Raw genomic sequence first — 17433 nt, forward strand, 5'->3', positions numbered from 1 at the left:
ATGGACGAAGATAATATGACAAAAAGCGAAGAGCAGCATCTGAGTTTGCAAAAAGCCTTGCAGCAGTGCGAGCTGGTGCAAAATATGATAGACATAAGCATTTCCAGTTTGGAGGGTTTACGGACCAAATGTGCCACATCCAACGACTTGACACAGAAGGAGATACGTACGCTGGAGGTAAGCATCTCTTTTCATCACAGCTGAGAAGCTGTCCTCCGTAGTGGGGAAAAAAGAACATTTGCAATTGGAATCAATCGAAATATGTGTTGCCTATTATAATTCTACGCAAATATCAGGATGACGCTCGGAATATTTGTATTGGTTATGGATTGGCACTTTGTTACATAATCTTGTAGCCTACATCTGACAATATACATTTATATAGCCATATCTATCTTTGCGTGCGGTGTAATAAATTAAGAAGCTAGCTGCAGTGAGCTGTTGTGAGCCTGCGCATTCTGCAGGTGGTGGAAAAAAAGGTGGCACTCAATTTCCATCAGATTTTCATCGGTACTATATTAACCTAAAGGGGCTTGCGTTTTTTGCCTATAAAATGTTCTGTAAATGTACATGTCTGCTTTGATTAGTGATGCTTGATGCTTCGTGAAGTAATAGCTTGCTATTTCAAAGAATAGAAAACACTCCGGTTGGAGAAACATTTGGGGAAGTATGAAATAACGTTATTTCATATTGGTGTTCTGCCCCTATGTTTTGTTGCCTTAACTTAACTTGGGCTCTTCTTATGTGACAAACTCCCCCTGTGATTTACGAGTGCTCACCAGGGGGCATTCTGTATAGGGGAATTTTAACTATTAAAAAAGGGATTTCTGGTTCTCATAGGGAGGGTTGATAAGGTTTTTGACCAGAAGTAGAAATTATAACTTCAAATTACTACCTCTGAAGTGATTTGGATTGTCAAAATGTTAGACCTAACAGATTCCAATGAAGCAATTAAAGAACAACATCAGTCAATACCCCAAGTTATCCTGTAAAGGAAACTTACCTTGTCCATAATCTCCAGTGATTTTATGTATCAAGTTTCCCTTAGTTTAATCTTCAAAGATATCAGCTGTTGTTAATTCTTTACTATGATTTATGTGTCTGCCAGTTTTATGACCTGACAACAGATTTATACTAGGCCTGTATTTCAGAGGAACATCACATCATAGTCATGTTGTTTCAAGTCATATAAGGGATTACAAGCCTATATGTGATTGCCCTGTCTCATATAGTATTCAAATGGAACTAGGAAAAGGAAGATTTTTTTTTACTGGAAAGATTTGTGCACTGTGTCATGATCACCATGAAGACGTTTGCGTCTTGATATACTTTTACTTTTGAAGATGACTCAAATTGGACACGTTCTGGGTATGATATCAATGTGATCAGAGATGGGCAAAAATAAATCAATATGTATTTTGATACAAAAGACAAAATACCCTTCAAATAAATGTATCAAAATAAAATACAAAATACTGTTGCCAGAAAATGTAACAAAATGCAATACATGTATTTTGTATTTTTAAAATACAGGAAATACTTTTTCTGAATTTTCAGTTGGTATAGCAGAACATTCAGGTTTGGGCTATTCAGTGGCGTAACGTAGTTATCACTTGGCCAGGTGCAGGCTATTATGACGGGCCCTTGTCAGTGTTGTAAGGCAGTGGTTCCCAAACATTTGAGTCCCGTATCATTTTTTTCATGTTTGTAACTGCCGCCACCACGCCCCTGCCCCCACACACATATTCCGCCTATTACGCCTGTCAGTGTAATTTTTTCGCTGAATATAGGTATACATCAGTATTTTTGGCAATGTGACTTGGCTATTCAGACTATTTAGATTTACATAAATATGTCTATGGGCCCTGGCTACGGGGCTATATAATGTACACAAAGCTCTGGTGAACCCAGTAAAAAAGGAAGAACAGTCACAGAATGTCAGTGTAACTAAGCAAAGCTATTAAAAGACAACAACATGATTGATTTTGTATAGATATATTTTTGCAGGCAGCAGCTGTGTGACTTTCATGACATTCTGTCAAGATGGCTAACGTTCAGTGCAACAACTCGATTCGCTCTTTGAAAGAACCTCCTTTTAGTCGGTGTACTAATGAAGATAAATTGACAATAATCAAGACAGCTATCTAAGTTTTCGACCTGAGCCCTGTTTTGTGAAAAAAAATGGATTTAACACGAGAGTCAATGAGAGAGATCTGGGGTGATTTCCTTTTCGCCCCAAAAAGGGGCGGGCCATAAGAAGCACCACTTTTGGCAAATTGACTGATGCCTGATTAGACAATGACATTCAGAGGCAGATCAGATGGTCTAGTGCTAGAATCCGACAGAAAAAAATCTCCTTCTGCCTAAACACTGGAGAAAGTATTTTAAATACAAAATTACTCCACTCTAAAGAATTTTGTTACAAATTACATTTGATTTTTTTTATCGGCCCTATCAAATACAAATAACAAAATACTCAAAAGTAAATTAACTAGTATTTCAAATTAGCCTGACGAGGTCATACTCACAATTCTAGTTAGAATATGAGTCTGATACTGACCCATTGGGCTGTGATTATGGGGCGTGTTTCAACGAACCAGGGGGAAAAAATGCCTCTTCGCTCAATTGGATACCTAGAACCAATCAGAGCAACGTAGTATGACCATCTGATACATTACAACTTTAACCTGATCCCGTAGGAAGGACGGCAAAAACATCTTTTCGATCGACAAATGCCTTGATCGCGTTTCTCTGTTCCTCTTTCAAAATGGATGCGCTGTCAATATGAGATATGCCTGCTCACGTTACTTATTAGCAGCAAGGCTAGCTAGCTACTATGTGTTTCAATGGATTTTTGGTGTAAGCGTTAGCAATGACCTAACAATAATGGTCTAGAGCGCTTCAGTTAAGACATACAATCCTCGGCAACATTCGTGTTGCACATACACAACTAACCGAGTCAATGTAGACATAAAAAAAGTCGTGTAGATAGCATAATTCACATAAAATATGTCCCACTAACAGGCTCCCGATACGCCGCCATCTTGGGAGGATTTCGAATCTACCGTTTGATCATCTGTCCATCATCGTATAAAGCCCGCCCTGACAATTTGATTGGTACGGCATAATCCGGCCGATGATACTCTCTCCCAACTAGCACAATTTTCCAGACCAAAAATGTTGTGGGCGGGGTTCGGGCTGGTATCCAGGCTAATTTCAAATACAAGTAATTGAAATACTGCCCATCTCTGAATGTGATGTCCAAGTCACTATACCTGAGTGTTTGTTCCTATCTATTTCAAGTGATGTTCAGTGAAGAGTTTAACCTACAGTCCCATCACTTGTAAAGTAGTGAAGTCTTGATGTATTATATATATATACAGCCATCATACAGTTACAGTCTTCTGTCAATACAATAATAGAACTCCTTATATATAATATACAGTGTTGTCAGATGTGGTAGCTTAGTCTTGTGTAATGTTTCTGGAATATCAAGGAAAAGCAAAAGCATGTCCTGAGGTGTTTGGTGCCTCTGCTTTATAATTTATTAAAATTATGTTTTGGGTTTCCAGCCTGTCAAAGATGAGGTCAGGAGACAAGGGAATAAAACTTGTTTACACAACGGTGGGGGTCTTAGTCAAAATACAAGAGAAAACAACAGCGGGTTTACATTTGTTAATTTTTCATGTGGAAAAAAAGTAATTAATATTGAAGAGCTGAAGTTTTGTGCAAATGGAAGCCAGGACGGACCCTTAAGGAAAGTTAGGATACTGTTTGTCTATATAGACTGTTCACCAGTAGTGCAGTGTGATAAGGACGTAGTGCATGTGTGTAAACTTTGTAGCTCCTTTGTTTGAGGCGTGATAATGTTGACATGAGTGATACTGTTTCTTACTGCTGATGGAGAATGAACACTCATGTAACAAATATCTGGCGGAGTGCTGAGGGGGTGAAAAAACAAAACTTGCTCTGATGATCCAACTGTTTTACCACACCGTAGGTGGAGTTTTCTCTGATGCGTTGGATCTGCCAGAGTTGACTTGGCTTGGATATCATTTGCTTTTGAAAAAAAAAAGATTTTGTGTGAAAATGCAAAGGCTGGAACAAACATTTGTGCCACTGCCAAGCATTCTTGAGCAAATGTGTCAAGTGATATCTGCTGCATAAAAAGTCTTTTTGGCGAGTGTTAAAAACAAGCTGTCCGAGTTAAAGCATTGTATTAGACGATGTATTACATACTGCAGATCAGATGGCTGTGTGTTGAGTTAGATCAATAAGGATTTGGCCGACCTTTACTTCAGCAATCCTTGATTGCACTAATTATTGAGTTTAATTTACATTAATAACTACGGTGAAATTAGGCCACTATGGTGTCACCAAACTCCACAAGAAGGGGATATGTGTGATAGGCTGATAGCCATCATTTAGATGAATGAATGTGAGGCTATTATGTCTGTCAAATGCCATTTTACACAGGCACTGACAGTGTTATGAGCTTTGTGGAGTAGTGGAGTGCCCCTTGATGTTGTTTTGTTGTTCATGAGTAGCAACATGGTGGAAATATACTTTTTTGTAGTGGCTTGCTATTCCCATCTTGTTTTGTGCGTCATTTGCTTGTCGGAAACTCAAACTGTCTCGGGAAGGCTTTAGTTCAGAATGTGCTTGTTATTTTAAGGGAAAGTTTGTTGCAGAAGCACAGATGTCATGAAAGATTGAATAGTACAAAGGAATTAAGACGGGGCACCAGAGACCTCTGTACTCCATCTGTCAACAAAAATGGTTCATGACTTGCTGTTGATGCTGTTTATATTATTACTATATCAGTTTGTTGCACAGTCAGTATATTTGTTTCAGAGCTGTTGGTGTTTGTGTGCATTACATCATTGGTACAGGCATATCCTTGACATGCCCAGCACTAAACATAGAAGAGAAAAGATCTGACTACTATTTGTGGTAGGGATGCACCGATACCACTTTTTTACAAACCGATACGAGTACGAGTATTTTTATTTGTGTACTCGCCGATACCGAGTACCGATACCGATACTTCCAAGATTTGGTTTCCATGAAAGATTTTATTTTATCCTCTGCAGGTTATGTCAAGCCTATAGTACAACATTAACAGAAGGCTATCCCAAGCCAAAAATAAACAGAGCTTTCTGGTTTAAACAAAAAAAAAAAGAGTCAATATCATCACATTAGACAAAATGTAAATATAGACAGATGGCAATTTAATTTGCTGCATAGTTAACAACACAGTCTGCTTAACAAAAAGTGAACAGAACTATCCTGAATAAGAACATGAGCACAGTTCAGTTACAAAAGGATCAACAACTCTCTTCCTCCCCTTCTCTCTCTCTCTCTGTCTGTGTGCGTGCGCGGTTTTTTCTTTTGAAAGACGTCAGGAAAGATTGGTTGCTTTGGTCTCTTGCGCCACTGGCATGAGTGAACTTTGTGTGCTTAGCACTATGGTGCGTCTTCAGATGTTTAATCAAATTGCTTGTGTCAAACGAAGTACTTTCCTCTCCGCCCCTCGACACTGTAACAGTGCAGATCTAACACTGTGCCTTACTCCTGTCATAATTTATCTTAAAATGAGTCCAAATCGCCGTTAAGCCAGCACAACGGTATAGCGATTTCTTACTAGAGTTTAATGTTGACAATGAACTGGGCTACGTTCTTGCAGCCAAATTGACACTTGCCTGATGTGTGACTGTGTTAGGGAAGTTGTTTGCAACCTAGCCAACATAGCTATCACAATAACATTGCAAATAAGTTAACGCAAGAGCACTTAATATTAGCATCAGGCGGAAAACGAAAAAAAAAACGTAACACTAGCATCAATGTCCAAGAGTGTTAAAACAACCTTGCTAACATCGCTAACGGGATGTCTTGCTAGCGGCTACTTGCTAGCAGGTGTTTATGACAAACTAGCAAGTCAACAAGATTCCTGAAACACAAGACAAGGCAGACGTCCTCTTTTACCCTCACATGTCCTCCTTTCGAGACCTAAATGCGTCCGGGTAAAAGAGGAGAAAACAAATACATTCCCGTCCCCGTCAATCAACCGTAGCAAATGGCAATTATATGTTTTAGGCGCAGCGTCGCTAAAATCAGACAGTAGGCTAGCCCCTACACTTTGCCTATGTAACAGCAGTTCTAAGTTAACTGCAAAACATAAAATAGCCGAAGATAGCACTTACCTTTACTGGAGGTCGTACGTGTTAAGTTTAAAATCTCTAGCGAAACCGTTAGCTTACGCAAGCCACCTCCACACATCGTATCCAAGCTGTCATTGAATTGATTTAAACTGCATGTTCAACCTCAACTTATCTGTCTGCAATACCGCTCTCGGCCTCTATGCAACTCGGCGCTCTCACACCTGGCAGGCATAGACAGTAGAGGAGAAGAAAACACACGCGATAAGACGCAACACTGGGTATCGGTTTTTGGTATCGGTAATTTAAAACGAGTACGAGTATTTTAATGAAGTATCGACCCGATACCCGATACTGGTATCGGTATCGGTGCATCCCTAATTTGTGGTACATATAGTGAGTAATGCATCACTGCTCTTTAGATGCTCCATTCCAAAATTAATTAAATCACATAATTCCCCCATCTTTTAAAAACGGACACTTACGTTTATTGCTCCAATTTGACCTCTGTGGTAAGGTCAACATCATCTAAACATTTGTAGCACTATGATTTAGTTCCTAACGATATTTATTTTTTGACATATTTGTATGTGATAAAGTATTTTATGTTAACCAGTATTTGAACCAATTTTGCAGATTATACATATACTTCATTGTTAAACATCAGTAAAGTTTTGAAGCATTGTAGATGTGTTTACTCAATCAACCCACAGAAATGGACATTAATAGTTAATAAGCTGATATGACAGACAGGTGACCCCTTTATGATGTATTTATAAGGCTCTGTGTGTGGTTTAAAAGCTAAGTCCTCAAATAATTGCCACTGGGTGACTTTTAGTCTGCATTAGCAACACCTGAAATCCTTACTCTGCAAAGGAACGATGTTAATCTTTAGACTGGGAATCTTGGAACATACTTGAAGATGTCAGTTTGAGTATTTTTTTCTTATGAGTTAGGCCTAATCTGTGGCTACTAGTCATAAGTCCACTGCTCATATTATGTCATGAAGTTGATTTACCTCCATTAGATTTTTGGAAGTGTGCAAGATGACACGCTGCAATTACTGTAAAATTAACATTTTATTTTGTCAATTTTCTTTTCAGATTTCAACTCAATTGTTGACATTGGACAGGCATTAGACATTAAAAGGATGTTAAAAGATAGTGTATACATTATGGTTATTACTCATCATTATCTGAATAGTGGCAGTATAAAAACTTACAATTTGAATCAAAATAAACCTTAATAATTGAATACCTTAATAATGAAATTGTGTGCTATTACAGAATACTTTAGATATTGTATTTATTATTGAGCAGGAAGGACAAACTGCTGTAATTTTGAAAAGCTTTGACATAGACCTACAGTATCTCATCCAGTCACAATGTGTGCTATTACGCATAAACACATATTCACACATATGTCTCTGGTTGTTGTTCAATCATCGTTGAGTGAATTTTCGAGTATAAATAGGGGTTAATGCAGTCGTGACAGATTGCTTCGAGCTGACCTGTTTCTGAACTGTTTACTCCAGGCATTCTGGGAATCCCTGAAACAGGAAACGTTGTGTTCCCAGGAAGGAGTCAGATTATTGTGGATTCCATGAACAATTGATTAATCAGAGTATTTTATGCACCATTTAAACTGTACTTAATGTTAGAAATATTATACAATTTACAGTAACATAAGTTACTATTGCGCATAGAAGGTGTTTGGATGCAAACTATCAACCACTAAAGTAATTGGTTTGTCTTGCTGATCGACACATTTATAGATTGTTCTTAGAACTAAAGCCTGCTAATCACGAAACATTAGTGGCTTTCAGTGGGTTTAAATGGTTAATATCAATTGTCACCCCGGAGACCTGTAGCTTGTTGTCTGCACTGTGGGTAGAGGTGTAGGGATTACCATTACGATCCCACTGTGTTGTTCTTTAGTGTGCTGGTTATATATTCTTTCTGGATTTTGATCCATGGCAACTACTTAGTCCTTCAACCATTAACCATTAACTTTACATGGAAACATACATTGCACACAGCTTTTTCTCTGAAATTGTATTGTATCCTCTATACTTTAAGTGCTGATTTTAGTACCTTTTAAGCATCTATTTGACTAGCTTTAATGTCAAGTCGAGGATTCTCCTTTGTAAGACAAAGGGGCTGTGTCTTTATTTACATTTTTCTTTTACAAAGTATCACCATGTACGACATCAGTAGACAGAAATAGTAGGCGACTTTAAACAGATCTGACTCTCATCTGGCCCTGATCTGACCCTGATTTAGAAGGTCGGATCAAGATCAGATCTGTGACAGACTCAGATCCTACCTGGGACGATATCTGCTCTTATTGATTTGATGTGTGAGAGTGAATTCATCTCAACATTGCCAAAATGTTCACTCACAAAAGTTGATACTGTGTGATAATGTGAAGGGGACATTTATTTCTCCTCTGTCATTGTGATTAATTCATGTAAACGGTCTCTTAAAAAATAACTGCTTGTCTTAACCTTACATGGTGACCTAAACTAGTTTATCAGAACTTTACTATTTAAAGTGTAGTTTTTCCTCAATTGTAACTATATACACACTAAGATGTGTTTGGACAGGGGCTCATGTTTTTGCTTCTTTATGTCTTCAGTTCAGCTCAATTCAGTTATGGCTTTCATTAGATTGACATTTTCTTTTTGCGCTTCCTCAGGGCAAGCTGGTGAAGTACTTCAGTCGGCAACTGTCCTGCAAGTGCAAAGTGCCCTTACAGGAGCGGAGTGTGGAGCTGGACGGCTTCCCTCGGCTTGGTACCTGGTTCCGCATCGTCAACATGAGGAAGGAGGTCACCGAGGTATGACCTCCCTTGTCTGTCCTGGGTGGAGACCCTAATTTTAACCGTACTCTCGTGACAAATTGGGTTCTGGGGGAAAATGTATTATAGAACATGGAGTTGTAAAAGTTTTGGTACACATGCGCATTCACATGGTAGTGTTAAAATGATAACTTTGTTATTTTAACAAAATAGCAATTGACTAAAATTTGAATATCTTTTGGCCAGAGGTGCCCATATTTTTACAACAACAGTATCTGTTTGATTTAAACTATTAGACATTCACGTAATTGTTTGGTTAATTCCTCAACATATAGATCTTTCCAGTGGTGGGTAGAGTACTGAAAATGGGTACTCAAGTAAAAGTACAATTACCTCCTTCAAAATCGACTTGAGTAAAAGTAAATATTCCAATTGGAAAACTTACTTGAGTAAGAGTAAAAAAGTACTCTGTTTAAAAGTTACTGAAATTACAAGTTACTTTTTTGTGTTGGAGTGTTTGGATCAATGAAAAACATAACGTGAGTAAGTCAGAAAGAAATGCACTCTTGACACATTTCTTCACAAGTTGCTTCATTGTATCATGTATGTTTCATGTATGTTTTTTCATTACACATCTCATAGATCTATGACGGCGTATTAGGGCAACGTTTGAAATAAAAAAAAAATATATATATCGCATAGCTAACTGACCTCTCCGTTTTTACCCTCTGGTTTGCCGTGTATGCTTGTATTCCAGTAAACAAAGATATGTGTACTTTTATCACAATACTCATTTTAATGAAAGCACAATGGAAATGTAACTGAGTAAAGAGTAGAATTCTAGTTCAAATATTTACTCGAGTAAGAGTAAAAGTGCAGACTTTATAAAGGAACGCAAAAAGTTCTCGTTACCCGAAAAATGTACTTTTTTACTCATTTGCGTTCCTTGTAACGCGTTACTACCCACCACTGGATCTTTCTAAGAACTAAGGAAACAAGAACTATCAGTTGCCTGGAGTATTGGTGAATAATAGTGAAACAAACTCTCATTAACTGTAAGCATGCTCCAAGAAATAACACTCTACAGCGGTTGTGTTCTGAGAAAAAGCTCAACAGGTGGGAAGTGCTATAAGGAACATCTTTGGTTTAATTTGTGTGTCCTTGTTTATACATGGTGCCCCATAGGTCTCAGTGATCATTTGAATTTCTTTAGGCCTACTCTTGCACAGTTGTATATGTACTTTTGCATTGAGTTGAAACCATTGGGACATTGTTGTATGTAACAACCATGTTATGTACTCATCCCCTAAGAGGTTGATGTTTATTAATTTGTGTGTCCTTGTACATGGTGCCCCATAGGTCTCAGTGATCATTTGAATTTCTTTAGGCCAACTCTTTCAACTCTGTAACTGGAGTGGTATGAAGAAACTGCTGAAAAGCAAGAGGAGAATTATGTATAGATAATGTGCATTACTCTTGCACAGTTGTATATGTACTTTTGCGTTGAGTTGAAACCATTGGGACATTGTTGTATTTAACAACCATGTTATGTACTCATCCCCTAAGAGGTTGATGTTTATTATGTCTCGTACCTATGTACTACTTAACTTAAAAATCATTGAAAGAAGTATTATAGTATGACCAACAGGATTTTTCCTTGTTAATTGGAAAATGTAAAAATGTAAAGCTTGCTTTGAACATAATAGTACATACATTTAAGTCAGTGGAAAGGCATTTGACTGATGTGATGTTATCAGTTTTGCTAATAAAGTAGCTTGAGGATAAAAAATTATGATGGTATCTAAAGACAAGGTCAGGCATTCAAGTAATTGTTTGGTTGATTCCCCAACATATACATTTTTCTTAGAACTAAGGAACCAAGAACTATCAGTAGCCTGGAGTATTATCAATAAAGTGGTGAAATGAACTCTCATTAACTTTAAGCGTGCTCCACGAAATAACACTCTACAGCGGTTGTGTTCTGGGAAAAGCTCAATGGGTGTAAAATGCTATAAGGAACAAGGATATAAATTATAGTTATGAATGAAAATAACTATGAACACTTTATGAAGGGGCACAGCCTGAGGCATGAATTTGTCTTAATTCTAGGTGGTGTTTGCTTGTGCCTTCAGATAATGTTCATTTTTTTTTTGTATAAATAATGTAGCTGAATTGCCATTGAATGCAAGCTTCGGAGCTTGGCTGCTCTGTAAGTGTTGTAAATGAAGAGCTTTCCTGCAGGAGATCAGCCCGGGCCAGTTAACCCTGGAGGAGCTGCTGGACATGAGCGATGAGCAGGTGTGCAAGACTGTGCAGAAGTTCGGTGCCAACATGGAGGAGTGTGCCCGCCTCAATGCCTCGCTCTCCTGCCTCCGCAGTGCCCACAAGTCAGGTGAGACACCACAGCAAGCCAACGCAGAGTGCTCTAATGTCTGCCTTAAAGATGCTCTCCCTCATTTATATCATGTCTTGATAGCTGGTGCCAGTTCAGGGAATGGATCCACCACTTAAAGCGACGTTATGCAGGTTTTTACCCATTATAAAGTGATGATGTAGATATGTCGTTTTTAGTAGTCTCTTTTCAGTGCCTGTTTTGCTGGTGTTGTTGTTGGTTAGCAAACTAGATGTAGACAAAAAACTGCATAATATGTCTTTAAAGATTTAATTAAAGTTGATGCACTATACTGGACTTTTGACAATGTCTGATCTGCTGATATTTTTACAACTCATTTTGGCCTGTTGCCAATACAAATACCAATTATATGCTTCTTTTTAACATTTCATTGCATGTAAATGTGTAGTATAGAAAGAGTGAATATCTATCATGAGTGATGTTTGATAGTCATTACCAATAGCAACAGCTCAGTTTCACATACTTCCATACCGCTAACATATGCAAGCTTAGACACATGTCGTCTTATCGGCCTTGGACATCTGCAGAAACTTTTATATGGGACTGATGTTGACACTTAATTTTTAAGGCTTTATACAATGTTATCATGCATCCCTACCTGTTGGTAGGATGTCTTGCTGGCTGGTGCCAGATCCTTCCCAGCTCAGTTCAGTGTTGCGTGCATGCTACATTCTTGGCCAGTTATAGGATTCCTATTTATTTGTAAGATTAGTTGGTTGGCAAATAGATTTGGACTCTGGTAAAACTTAAGTCGCTGAAAGAACCCACAAGAGTGCCAGATTGGATTGCATTGGATACTTCCCCATGTGTCTCTGTAAAGGATGATGGATTAAGGGCTGAACAAGAAAACAACAAGGATGTGTGAGTGTGGCAGTAACCTGGTACTTCTATGGAGAACGCTGCCCTCCAGTGGCATAAAGGAGAAATGTTACAAATCTGCTTAATATTTACATGACATTTGTTGGAGGAGTTTCTCAGGTATCACGTCCCAAACAGTAGGTCCAAAACAGCAACAAGAATAACAAAAAACAATCTGAAATCAGAGAATAGTCATCTGTTACACAACAACAGCAGATTACTTAATTGAGTTACTAAACTAAACTAAACAAATAATTCAATAGTTCAATAGAATTAAGTAATTAGGGAAAATAATTGTTGGTGGATTTAAGCCGCTTTAAGAGACCTAGTTCGACTTGATTATGAATATAAGTCTACAAAGGAGGTGGCACAAACACCCCTAAAGGTAAACACAGGGGGCGCTGTTTCATCAAAGAGATACATCTGTAGTCTTCTTATAGGGCTGGCGACATTTAGATGTAACATGTCACTGTGAATGACATTATGCCTCTCCATTTGCATGCGCTGCCATGATCCGTCAATCTACAGTTTACTGTGGGTAAAAGAGTTAGTCTGTAAGGGCACCTGTTGTTATAACAAATATAGGCAATATTGAAGTGTATTGTGCAATGCCAAAGTGGTTGTTTTACCCTGCAATAGAGTTATGACAAGACTGTGGACTGTAAAAATATAATTCCCCATATTTGTCCTGATCATCTTCTCTACAGTAGCCTAATTGCTGAAATGTGTTTGTGAGTTGGCCAATTTACAGTCTTGCGACTTTGAACTTTAGAACTAGAAAAGCCGTTGTGATGCCCAAACTCAATTTCATTGCACACATGATTATACCGGTGTCTGTCAAATAATTGAATGTGCATTATCCCTGCTCTCTGTGATCTTGCTTAGTCATTACCTTTTATCACCAGGAGGTGGCAGTGCAGTGCCATGCTATTTGAACAAGTAGTGATTTGGTAACCATGTTTGATAATGATGTTTTTACACAATACATTATTTTTTTCTGAAATGAAATTAATCTTAAGAGGACAAACTCATAAAGAGCCTCACAGCCATTAAGTTTGCAAACATTTTAATAGCTTAAATGTGTAGTATAGTGCTTGAATGTCATTTTTACAGGCATTCCCGTTCATGTACAACACAATTGCGCTCTGTTTTAACTGATTTTGTTTTCTACTTGACAGGCCATTCAGAAACAGTATGAAAGAATGAGTCAAATCATGTACAATCCACAGAAATCTTGTGAAGTAATTGTGTACGGCGAACAAAGAAGTACATTTTAGTCACCAGGGGGCATTACAACTCAAAAAACAGAGAAAAACACAGAGCTTTTGATGTGCTCAGTTTGTAAAAGACTTCATCTTCCTCTCATATTAGTTATTTGTCTATTTCTTTGAGAACACCAGAGTAATGTATGTCCTTAGTATATTTCTAGTTATATGTCACAAGTGTATGTGATATTGTCTGCATTGTGAGTCTGAATCAACCCTCTTTTTCATGCTCACTGTTCCCCATCACCCCTCAAGCATGTTCTTCCTGAGCTTCTTCTCTGGTCACCCTCCTCCTCTTCATCTTCGCTGGAGTTCAACTCCGTTTTTTCAGCCTGTGATCTATAACAGTTGGAGCCTCTGGTGTGTCTTCTCCTGGCGTTTGAGTTGAGGCCATTGTGATGGATCCAGCACAGCAGAGTACATCACAGCATCAGTGGTAACAATAGCATCAGTGGTAACAATAGCCTCAGTGGTAACAGTAGCATCAGTTGTAACAGTAGCATCAGTGGTAACAGTAGCATCAGTGGTAACAGTAGCATCAGTTGTAACAGTAGCAGCAGAAGCAGCAGTTGGTTTGATTTGAGGGTAAGGCTGTCTCTCGAGATATGAGAATGGTAGAAGAAGGAAAAAAGAAAGACAGAAAGATAGAGAGTGAGAGAGAAAGGAGGTTTGTCTGGCTGAAGGCTGGGCTGTGTGGGCTGCATTGTTAAATCGCTGTGTAGGTGGGACAGATTCCAGCAGCTCACACTTCATCCCTTTCTTTCTTTCTTTCTTTCTTTTTCACTCTCTCCCTGTCTTAAGTGTCCTTGGCTTTTTCTTGACCATCTCTCTCTCCTGGTTGTTGGCTTTACTGACTCTTTCACTGATAGACAGGCAGTGGACAAGGGCCTGCAAATCAGCCATTCTTTCTTCTTTCTCTTCTTCTCTCTCTCAATCTTTCTTCCACTCCTCTTTCCCTCTCTCTGCTTCTCTGATAACTTCTTTCACAGACAGGTGGGCAGTGTCCAAGGGCCTGCAAATGGAATAATTGTACATCTAAGGGAAGTGTGAACATAACAGCATAATAACACCATCCAAGCTCCAACTGGCGTCCAAGTAAAAGAAAAACCTTCCTCACCTCGTTGTTAGGCTCTTAGCTCTCAAAATGTATTTGTGCTGCATGGGAACATGGTCTTTTGGGAAATTTGTAATTTTTAATGAACCTTGCTTTCCAGAAAAGTTTTCTGTGCCATATAAAGCAAATTGAGTTGTTGACATTGTTGTTTAATGATTGTAAACATTCTAGTAAGGTTTGGTGTCATTATACTTTAAGGATAATTTTCTCCACAAATTATGGCTCAGTAAAACTAATGGCTGGATCAAATATACAACAAATTAAAAAAGATAAAATTATTTGTTGTTTGCTAAAATTGTGTAAATGACTGGATGTTTCTATGTGGAGACTCAAAATAAGTATGGTTCTTCAGCTTAAAGCCAGAGATTGATGTTGTTAATTGTCATAAAAAGTATTAACGACAGCATGACAGTCAAGCTTGAACGTAATTACCGTCGGCTTAAATGATCTCAACAAATGCATTGAAACATCCTGGACATGTCGCCTAGTGTAAGTTTAACACCTTATATGGAGAAATGGGGCAATTAGCATCGCCCGCTGGGCTGGTAGCAAGCCTTAGCAGTGATGAGTCGGTGATGGTCTCTGAGCTCGCTAACAACCTCTTGGTGTCCAGTTCACCTTCCACAGGGCATGGACTCGCCCCGTGCCACCAATCACCCTGCACTGACACTGCTAATGGTGCTGGCTGCCTGGCCATAACGAGAACAGTGGCGACCCCCCCCCCCCATCCCCCCGCCACCACCACCTCACAGTTACTCACCTCCCCCTTAAGGGGGTCTGGATGTATGTGTGTGAGGGGCTAGTCATTAAAATTGCAGGCAAGACCTCCTTTCATATTTGAGCTGCTGAATTATGTTTAGTTTGGCAGTAACTGGAGTTCAATGTCAACGATCGAATCAGAGGGTAAAAAGGGTCAGCCATAGAATTCCCTTGTATATTTTTCCTCACCTCATCCATTTCAATCCTAGTGGATTGTCACGATCTAGGCCCTTCAAATCTCTGGACCATTCACGCCAACGCACAAAAGTGTTTTGCTCAAATTTGTTCAACTGTACCAAGGGCAAAAAAAGAGACTACAACGCTAAAAAAAACGCTACAGACATTTGTTTTGACTTGTTTATTTGGTTGGCCTCTTATTAGATTTGTCATCAGACCCATTCGCTGCGGTTCATGCTCGAAAGTGCAGAAAGAAGATAAACAGTGGTTCTCGTGCAGAAATGCTCTTGAAGCGGTTGACCTCTGCAGACAGTGTCACGGTTATGGTAAAGCGGAGAGTACATATGGGATCAGTTCACAGTGTGTTACTCAATGAGGCAGATAGTAGGATGAGGCCTTAGGCATCTTTAATGTGTGGCAATCTGTAAATAAAAGGCTGTGCCTACACAAAATTAGTTAATTAATAATGTCATTATCATTAATCTCCTTGTCAGAGCCCTACGTTGCCCCCGGAACATATGGCTCAGCAATTAACAACTATAAACTGCGCTATAAATAACTGCCTTTTGATTGCCGAACTGGGGGCTGTGACTGCAGCTCTTGCAACAAAATCCGTTGTGAACAGGCCATTACTGGTAGAACAGAGAACAATGGCGGAATAGCACGGACAGGTCCTTTCACAACATTCTGAGTTCTGCCTGCGTCCTGAAACCCTGCCAGGTTCCGCGGTCCGCCTCAAGGACTAACGGGATTCACAAACAAAGCAGACCCCACTTACTTGTGGCGATTGCAGGACGTTAGTTTCCTTAAATATAGTTCCTTTTGTTTAATTACTTTCACCTGAGTTGATTTCAAAAGTCAGAGCTGGCAGGATATTGTAGAGACATACACAGCCATGCTAGTCAGTGCAACCAAGCCCAAAGCTATACCTAGATATTGTTTTCTATACACCACACCACTATGCTTCACCGAAGGTCTTGCTTCTTGAGTTGTTTTTTTGATTGCCTTTGATTTATGACACTGATTGATTGCTTTGTAAAGCACCTTGAGACTTCTCTGTTTGTTAAAGTGTGCTATATAAATTAAATTCATTATTATTATTATTATTATTATTATTATTATATGCAGTCAGCTATCAGATCTATTATGGGCCAGGTGAGGAACAACATGTGCTGTTATTTCAAAATACTGCACAGAGGGTGGTCTTTGTAAGCTGTAACAGCCCTCCTCATATGAGGCAGGAGTGGAGGGCTGGTCACTAAACATAAGTGAATGATATGTAAATATACTGTGATGAATAATTACACATCACTTTTTATTTAGCTGCATCCGTAAATAATGAATACAATGAATTAAATAGTATTTTTTTTTCTCTCAGCTAGTTTTCAACTGTCAGACTGGATTTCCTCCTCTTTCTTCATTATCGCTTTGAATTCTCTCTCTCTCTCCGTCTCAAAGGAGAATGCTTCCTGGGATTGTCAACCAGTTGTGTCATTTCAACTTAAGTCTTCTTCCCCCTTTGAAACGCTCGTCTCTACGGTAACTTGTAGCTAATGAATGGGCGACGTGTCTGAGTCTTGGTGGAACTTTCTCTAATGTGGCAGAGGAGCGTGGATGCGCAGAACTTTGAATGTGGAGTGGCTTGTTTGTCATCCACTCGGGCTAATTAAAGATGCCTCTCTGGGCATCATCATCCTGCAGGCGTCACCGTCTGAGAAGGGTTCTCCAAGAGACCTCGCTTGGCCCCCAGGGGAAGGTCAAGGGTTGGGGGGTGGGGGCTTGTTGTGGTGTGGTAGGGCTACTAATCTCCCAAGGACTCCACCTAAAGCTTGCCAGTGTGTTGTTCAGTGGAACCTCTAGAATGTCATTCCTAGGTGATAGAGAGCTCTT

General features: G+C 39.1%; 1 protein-coding gene across 1 annotated transcript in view; it reads left to right on the plus strand.

The window, feature by feature from the left end:
- The window catches only part of ksr2 (kinase suppressor of ras 2), a gene marked incomplete at both ends in the record, with an annotated part of 81443 nt that continues 64010 nt past the window's right edge, over window positions 1-17433 (plus strand). The window contains 3 exons of the mRNA XM_080852895.1: window positions 1-177; window positions 8856-8996; window positions 11199-11349. Of these exons, the coding sequence (XP_080709021.1) occupies window positions 1-177; window positions 8856-8996; window positions 11199-11349 (469 nt within the window). The remainder of the gene's footprint in view (window positions 178-8855; window positions 8997-11198; window positions 11350-17433) is intronic.

Source organism: Sprattus sprattus (assembly GCF_963457725.1).
Source record: "Sprattus sprattus genome assembly, chromosome: 15".
Classification (NCBI taxonomy): Eukaryota; Metazoa; Chordata; class Actinopteri; order Clupeiformes; family Clupeidae; genus Sprattus; species Sprattus sprattus.